The sequence below is a fragment of the Schistocerca nitens genome, chromosome 2 (genome assembly GCF_023898315.1).
Source record: "Schistocerca nitens isolate TAMUIC-IGC-003100 chromosome 2, iqSchNite1.1, whole genome shotgun sequence".
NCBI lineage: Eukaryota > Metazoa > Arthropoda > Insecta > Orthoptera > Acrididae > Schistocerca > Schistocerca nitens.
The window spans coordinates 10829611-10838842 of record NC_064615.1 but is presented as its reverse complement, the minus strand read 5'-3'; the positions used below and the strand labels follow the sequence as shown (position 1 = coordinate 10838842).

Genomic DNA, 9232 nt, shown 5'->3' with positions numbered 1-9232 from the left:
CCGCCTAGGAGATGTCCAATACCCAGTAGCAGAGCATGCCCTCCAGCATAATTCTAGAGACCTAGGAACCTGCTACACCGTATGTGCCATTTGGCTTCTCCCACCCAACACCAGTCCCTCTGAACTGCGGAGATGGGAACTTGCACTCCAACACATCCTTTCATCCCGCCATCCCCCTGGACTGAACCTACGTTAAACAACCTCACTCCCATTTACTCTTCAGTCTTCTCCTCTTTCCCTTTCCTCTTTAGCCATTCACGCATCTTTTCATCCTACATAGTTGTGTTTATCTTTATACTATATGCCTCTTTACTTTTGTATGCACCCTCTTTGGTTTGAAGCTGGCACAGTACTTACAGTAGAATATCTTTGGCTTCTCTCTGACAACCATGCCTCCATCCTCGCTACCCTCCCTGTTTTCCTTTCCCTGTTGCTTCATAACCTGGGTTGTGAGTAACTGAATCTACTTTCCCTTCTTCTCTTTCTTTCCCCTCTCTCCTCCCTGATGAAGGAACATTTGTTCCGAAAGCTAGGAACGTAAATTTTCGGTTTTTACTTTTTCATTGCAAAGATGTTACTTACTGTATGTTTCTACTTCAGTCTAAATGTGTTACTTCTCTTCCAATGTTGTCTGCTAACATTTAACTTCTTTGGTGATAATACTCAGTAAATGTCTGAAGATGGCATTTTAAGCAGGAAACTGGTTAACAATAAAAGTAATATTGTAGAACAAAAGCAAACTAGTGCTTTTAATTTATTATAATATTATTCTACCAAGAACTGATGGAAGATTCTGTTAATATGGTTGTCTACACTTATATTGTCGTCAGCAAATTTCTCAAAGAACATGAAAGAGATTTTCTTGTTTGTACGAATCAACATGCTATTGCCTGTGCAGTAGCACTTGCTACTCTTCAAGAAAATGACTTTTTATTATTTGATGGGCTATGCTGCAATGGACATTCATCCCAGGCAATAATGAAAAGTGTTGTATGGGTTGGTGTCAACGTATTTTTAAATAACTACTGTAAAAAGGTTAATGGAGAAAAAAAAACCACACTCAGCGAAAAGTATTCGAATTAAGTCGGGTGATGCTGAGGGAATTAGATTAGCAAATGAGACACTTAAAGTAATTTTGCTGTTTGGGGAGCAAAATAACTGATGATAGTCGAGGTAGAGAGGATATAAAATGTAGACTGGCAATGGCAAGGAAAGCGTTTCTGAAGAAGAGAAAATTGTTGACATCGAGTATAGATTTAAGTGTCAGGAAGTCGTTTCTGAAAGTATTTATATGGAGTGTAGCCATGTAGTGAAACATGGACAATAAATAGTCTGGACAAGAATAGAATAGAAGCTATCGAAATGTGGTGCTACAGAAGAATGCTGAAGATTAGTTGGGTAGATCACATAACTAATGAGGAGGTACTGAATAGAATTGGGGAGAAGAGGAGTTTGTGGCACAACTTGACAAGAAGAAGGGATCGGTTGGTAGGACATGTTCTGGGGCATTAAGGGATCACCAATTTAGTATTGGAGGGCAGCGTGGAGGGTAAAAATCGTAGAGGGAGACCAAGAGATGAATACACTAAGCAGATTCAGAAGGATGTAGGTTGCAGTAAGTACTGGGAGATGAAGAAGCTTGCACAGTATATAGTAGCATGGAGAGCTGCATCAAACCAGTCTCTGGACGGAAGACAACAACAACAACAACAACAGATATCAATGTAAGAGTTAGGAAGTCTCTTCTGAAGGCATTTGCCTGGAGTGTAGCATTGTACAAAAGTGAAATGTGGGTGATAAACAGTTTAGACAGGAGGAGAATAGAAACTTTTGAAATATGGTGTTACATAAGAACACTGTAGATTCGAGGGATAGATTGCATAACTAATGAGGTAGTTTTTAAAATAATTCAGGAGAAAAGAACCAAATGGCATAAATTGACTAAAAGAGGAGATCAGATGATAGGATGCATACTAAGACACAAGGAATAGTCGATCTAGTACTGGAGGGAAGTGCGGGGAGCAAAATTTGCAGATGGGGACTGCAAAACAAGTACAGCACTCAGGTTCAAATGGATGAGGGTTGCAACAGTTATTTCGAGATGAAGAGACTTGCAAAGGATACAGTGGCATGAAGAGCTGCATCAAACCAGTTTTCAGACTGAAGACCACAATAACAATATCTAAGCTCATGGCTAGAGTGTACTGGTGGCAGACTGATCTGTAGTGTAGCCTGCAGCCTATGTTAATTTAGATCAATAAATGTTGCAGCCATCCTCATTGTTGGAACCATAAGCCATGCCTCATCTAGGGATCTGATCCTTATGATTGTACATTTGTCATGTGCAACCAGGCAATAAAAATTTCTCTCCTGATCCAACATCACATACAGTAACCACTCACATGGAGAGGTTCATCATGATGTTGGAAACAAATCATATTAATGTAATTTCATACTTTTAGCAAGGACTAAATCAATGTTGAAAATGATAAAGAAAGTTTTATTATTAGTAAATGCCATTGGGAAATACAGCAGATTTAAAAGACATTTTGAATTTTTGTGTAGTCATTGTAAAATTATCAATAAATGCAAACTTCCAGAGAGCTGTTGTTTAAGAATAATACTCTACAGAATTGACTGCCTGTGTGTTTGTAGTATGTGTCTAACTGCATATAAATATGACTTTCCCTTTTCTTCACAAATATCAAGCAATATACTGTGTAATGTCACAACCATATTCAGCTACTAAACAGAAACACAGTGGTTGCATTAAACTTCTTTCCACATGAGGAGCTGTGAATTACAAAAATGCAACCTAGGAAAGCAGTAACATGATTTAATCAATACTTAAAGATAAAACTTGTTTTTTTACTTTACAAGGTTTCACTTTGAACCATACACAATAAAAAAGAAAAATGTAATAACAACAAACTGTTAGAAGCTGACAGCACCCCAATGCTGTGATATAAACTATCACAATTGTTTGATTTTGTAAACAGGGAAGTTAATGTTACACCTGTATCAATGTAAATATTTTTGCACCTGGATTAATACAAATGTCTTGAAGTACTGTTCTCAAGATCAAAATTGTGTCCAGCATTTCATAGTTACTGGTGAACTAGTGTCAAGCCAATGCAGTTTGAAGTTAGTTACTACCAATAAATAATTCTGGAGAGCACAGTCTCTCAGCCCTTTATCATCAAAGTAAAATAAAGAGGAGAACTGGAGCACAAATCAGTGCATTCTGCAGAAGTTTTACAGTTCTCTCTCTGCTGGTTCACCATTTGTTCTAAATACAATTGATCTCAGGCTGTTAATATAACAGTCACTTGGTTGAGCAGTATTAATATTTTTTTGTTTTTTTTGTTTGTTATATGAATAGAGAGTATTACACAAAAAGGAAAATGCACTTGAAAGTTCAAATGAAGAAGAGAATATTAGTGTATTTAGATGTTCCGCAAATTATTCTGCTAGATCTGTCAGCTATCTTCTGAATGAAATTGTGTAGCATTTATGGATCAAAAGCACCACAGTACATTATAGTTTCAATTAGTGACAGTTTATGTTCTTTTAGTTTGTTCCCACAACACTGATAGTATGATAATGAGCTGCTCATGACTACTTGAATGCTACAAAGAGTTGCATGCTGAAATACTGAAGTTTTTGTTTCATCTGATTTACAGCGCATAGTGTGTGTTGGGTGCATATAGATTTTAGTATTATGTGAAGTAATGTCATACGATAAGGAAATGGCATTATTTACCCACTGTCAGGACACTATATATACATGTTCAGTGAATTCCATATGAATGTAAAACAATATTTTGACTACTATCAACTAGTGACTTAGTTTCATTCACAGCTCCTTACAGAGCTGCTGAAAAATAGATACACACAAATTTCAAAAACTTCAACTGTTCCTGGTTTAAAAGCCAGGCAATCAATTGCACTTGCATATGGCACATAATAAATAATGTGTCCATACAGTCTTCACCACAGTGGCCACCATGATCTCTTTTCTGTAAGTTTTAATGCTTTTGTCCCAACAGCCTCCTCAACTGACTGGTAATTATTTATTCTGAAAAATAATAATAAATAATCATAGTAGTGAGTGAGTTACAATCAAATCACATCAGTATTCAGGAAAAATATATCTGTGGAATGTTTCCCTCTATTATATTGATATCAGTATTCAGGAAAGAAATACATGAAATAAATGAAACATTTTACTTAAACAAACAGTATGAACTCATTGAATAACTGTGAATCTGAGACACAACAGACTCTACAGGTGAACAAACAGCTTCCTGTATTTGTTAGGTTATTTGTTATTGCATACTTCTAAATAACTGAGTGATGAATCAGACTCACACATAAATTTATAACATAAATTTATAATAACATAAATTTATAACATTCAATACTAAAATAGCTAAAGAAATGTACAAGTTCACCTAAAATTAATCCTTAGAGTGCTATGGTCTTGTTGGTACACAATACTGTACTTTTCCCAATCTGTGTAAGTGTTTTAAGTGCACGGGAGTGATTTTGCCAGGGTTGCAAATGTGTGTATTTGGGAAACATGGATGACACTCAATTGCTATGCCTTGTTTATACATACAGCCCCCTTTCCCCCTGAAGTCCTGGTGGGCTGAAAACATGTAACTGCCTACCTTGTTTACACTCTCTCTCTGAGAAGCTATACAAAATTGAAACTGATTAGGTGGAGATTTTTATGTGCTTTTCTTGCTGTGGCTTCATGCTGATGTTTTACACTTTGGTTTTTGTTTTACTCTTCAGCACTGACTTCAGAGATGACAAACATTTCAATTATATTAAAAATTTACACATTGACAGCAGTGCATTAAGGAAGAAATTGTAGCTACAGTGAGTGACAGTCAGAGTGAATATTTATATTGACAATCACGACGAATCCTCTACAGAATCTTAAAGTAACACTCCACAGCTGTGTACACTAACAAGTCTTACATAACAGATTATTCTTTCTATAGTCGACATTTCATCAGAAATACAAAACAGAAAAAAGAAATGGTAAAACACTTGGGTAAAGAGCAGTTAACAGCAGAAACAGGTTACTGAGCTCACTCAGATCAGTGCAAAAGATTGTGAAATGGTAAAATAGATAATATACTAAAGTTCTGGACTGGTGCATTTTAATTTCTCACACTTTCCACAGGGCAACAATTGGGTGAACTAAGTGAAAAATGAACAGCAGATCTTCATACAGTTCTTAGTACAACAACTTGTAAAAACTAATTCAACAGGGGGGAAATGTTCTGATAATGAGAATCATTTACTATAAGAATCTACATCAACTGTAATAAGAAATTCTAACTACAAATGAAAGTGAGTCTTATTTTACGAATATGTTACCCAGTTGCGGATATCCACATCAATTTATTTACTTTTTACTGGAAGGAATTTACCCAATGTTATAAAAAGTCCCTACTGCAAAAAATGTACACTAATGTGTAGATGATGATTTTGGAGGGTGTAGGGAGACATTTTGGGGAGGGAGTGGTGGGGCATCAGTTCAGTGCGAGTCGTTATGCAGGAAGAGATAAGAATTCTTAAAACTGGAAAGAAACAGTAAAAACTCAGGCTGAAATCTGCAAAACTACATTTCCTATAATCAGAAATTATACTTATTATCTTCTCTCCCACAATGATTTGGTTTTCCCAAATCATTACTGCAGCACTGTCTTCTATTTTAGAAACATTTCGGTGATTATCAGTTTTATAATAAATTACCCCTCAATCAGAATGAAAACTTAACATCTGAAGCTGGTGAATAGTTTTCCTTTTGGCCACTCTGATAACTCTGGATTGCTAAATGGAACTTCTGCCACAATAAAACTTATAACAAACCAAAATTACCTAGAAGCCTATGTCAATCCTCATGTCAAATACAGTTGGTGATACCACTGTCAGTTTACAAAAAGCTACTATTCCATCCCCCCCCCCCCCCTCTCTCTCTCCCCCTCCCTCTAAAACTCAGAGTGGTTACAGTATGAAGAACAGGAAAGGACTGCAACATGCAGATTTTCAAAGGTAAGCACACCTCTTGGCAGTGAAGTCAATATGTGATGTTTATTGTCTTTCCACAAAACATAAGGCTACTACCACCGCTATCTCAGCGAGGCCCAAGGGAGGAATAGCAGAAATCATAAAGTCAGAAGTAATTATTGACTACAAAAACAATAAAAGTGGCCCTGACAAGAGTATATCAGCTCCCCAGCTACTATCAATTTGCCTGAAATACTGAAGTGGTAGACATTATAAACATACTGGGGAAGAAATACGCTGAAAATGGAGGAGACATTTTTTCAGCAACAACTCAATTCGTCCTAACAAACTGAAAGAACATTTGCATGGCATCTTTCAAAGACAGTTCCACCTACTGCAAGCAGAGTGAATACAACTTGATACTGCAGGGTGTGCTCAGACATGAAAGAAGAGAATGGTAACCACAAAAGGAAGGAAAGTAGATAGTGGTGCAAGAACTGCAACTTTGGTCTTTGTATCCCACAGTGCTTCCAAGATTACAACATCAAAATTAATTACATCTGAATTACATAAAATACATAAAAAGGTGGAAGGAGTATATATAGGGTCTATACAGGGGCGATGTTCTTGAGGACAATATTATGGAAATGGAAGAGGAGGTAGATGAAGATGAAATGGGAGATATGATACTGCGTTAAGAGTTTGACAGAGCACTGAAAGACCTAAGTCGAAACAAGGCCCCGGGAGTAGACAACATTCCATTAGAACTACTGACAGCCTTGGGAGAGCCAGGCCTAACAAAACTCTCCCATCTGGTGAGCAATATGTATGAGACAGGCGAAATTCCCTCAGACCTCAAGAAGAATATAATAATTCCAATCCCAAAGAAAGCAGGTGTTGACAGATGTGAAAATTGCCGAACTATCAGTTCAATAAGTCACAGCTGCAAAATACTAACATGAATTCTTTATAGACGAATGGAAAAACTGGTAGAAGCTGACCTTGGGGAAGATCAGTTTGGATTCCGCAGAAATGTTGGAACACGTGAGGCAATACTGACCCTACGACTTATCTTAGAAGAAGGATTAAGGAAAGGCAAACCTACGTTTCTAGCACTTGTAGACTTAGAGAAAGCTTTTGACAATGTTGACTGGAATACTCTCTTTCAAATTCTAAAGGTGGCAGGGGTAAAATACAGGGAGCGAAAGGCTATTTACAATTTTTACAGAAACCAGATGGCAGTTATAAGAGTCGAGGGACATGAAAGAGAAGCAGTGGTTGGGAAGGGAGTGAGACAGGGTTGTAGCCTCTCCCCGATGCTATTCAATCTGTATATTGAGCAATCTGTAAAGGAAACAAAAGAAAAAATCAGAGTAGGTATTAAAATCCATGGATAAGAAATAAAAACTTTGAGGTTTGCTGATGACATTGTAATTCTGTCAGAGACAGCAAAGGACTTAGAAGAGCAGTTGAACGGAATGGACAGTGTCTTGAAAGGACGGTATAAGATGAACATCAACAAAGGCAAAACGAGGATAATGGAATGTAGTCAAATTAAGTTGGGTGATGCTGAGGGAATTAGATTAGGAAATGAGACACTTAAAGTAGTAAAGGAATTTTGCTATTTGGGGAGCAAAATAACTGATGATGGTCGAAGTAGAGAGGATATAAAATGTAGATTGGCAATGGCAAGGAAAGCGTTTCTGAAGAAGAGAAATTTCTTAACATCGAGTATAGATTTAAGTGTCAGGAAGTCGTTTCTGAAAGTATTTGTATGGAGTGTAGCCATGTATGGAAGTGAAACATGGACGATAAATAGTTTAGACAAGAAGAGAATAGAAGCTTTTGAAATGTGGTGCTACAGAAGAATGCTGAAGATTAGATGGGTAGATCACATAACTAATGAGGAGGTATTGAATAGAATTGGGGAGGAGAGGAGTTTGTGGCACAACTTGACTAGAAGAAGGGATCGGTTGTTAGGACATGTTTTGAGGCATCAAGGTATCACCAATTTGGTACTGGAGGGCAGCGTGGAGGGTAAAAATCATAGAGGGAGACCAAGAGATGAATACACTAAGCAGATTCAGAAGGATGTAGGCTGCAATAGGTACTGGGATATGAAGAAGCTTGCAAAGGATAGAGTAGCATGGAGATCTGCATCAAACCAGCCTCAGGACTGAAGACCACAACAACAACAACAACAACTCTTGCTTAAGGGTAGCTACTTTTAGACTTTCCAGAACTATTTTTGTAAATGTAGACAGAATAATAACTGTGCTACTCAGCAGAGAGAGCATATAAAACTGTTTTTTCACAATTTTTTCTTCTTCTTTTTCATTATAGTGTCTGTTTGCATGGCATATTCTAAAATAAACCATATTCATCTACTGTAATTACTTTTCCCTTTCAAATGAAGCAAGAATCATATTTCTATCACATTTCTGTATTTTGCAACCTGATATTTTAAAAGATCTCATAATACCACAGTTTACAGCCGAGTACCAGGAGTGAAGGGGGCAGTGTTGAAAGTTTAACATTTTCAGTGTTTCATTAGTACACGTAACTCATATGGGAACTACAGTTAATATAAAATTGATAATACGTACCTGAGTAACTCATCAAGTTCTTTTTTAATTCGTGTAATACGAGGTGGACCATAGAAAATGAAAGAAGTGTACAGCTGCACAGCAGAAGCACCAGCACATATTTTGTCATACGCATCTTGGCCAGTGAAAATGCCTCCAACTCCAATGATTGGTATCTTTCCTAAAATAAAATTTATTGAAATTGTAACAGCTCAATCATGATACCAAAACTGTTTCATTTATGATGACTCATTCACTCAATTTAGAATGTAATAAGATTCATGCTGAATGTACCAGTATATTATTATACAAATGAATGTTTTTGAGAAACACACTTCCTTTTTTCTAAACACTCCACTTGCCCAATATACACAAGCAGCTTTAAAAATCAGCCAATACGTTTTTCCCTTCCTTACTCATTCTAGTTTGCTATGTCATGTCTAACACTGGAGTAATATTATTATTGTTATTATTGCTTAGTGGGAAATTATGTAGTTGTAACATAACATGAAAAGATGTTTTCACTCAATGAGCTGCCTTTAAAAGAAAGATGTGATGACAATCTAACTCCTTGCTCAGTGCATCATTCAAGGTGGAGACACATTGAGAACACCACACAG

At 36.8% G+C, this 9232-nt stretch overlaps 1 protein-coding gene across 4 annotated transcripts in view; it reads right to left on the bottom strand.

The window, feature by feature from the left end:
- Nucleotides 1–2514: 2514 nt before the first annotated feature.
- The window catches only part of LOC126235670 (dihydroorotate dehydrogenase (quinone), mitochondrial), a 54985-nt gene continuing 48267 nt past the window's right edge, over nucleotides 2515–9232 (bottom strand). For all 4 annotated transcript variants that reach the window (XM_049944395.1, XM_049944393.1, XM_049944394.1 and 1 more), the window contains exons 7-8: nucleotides 8634–8793; nucleotides 2515–4078 (exon numbers count right to left, since the gene is read on the bottom strand). In XM_049944395.1, the coding sequence (XP_049800352.1) occupies nucleotides 3991–4078; nucleotides 8634–8793 (248 nt within the window). In that variant the 3' untranslated portion in view covers nucleotides 2515–3990. The remainder of the gene's footprint in view (nucleotides 4079–8633; nucleotides 8794–9232) is intronic.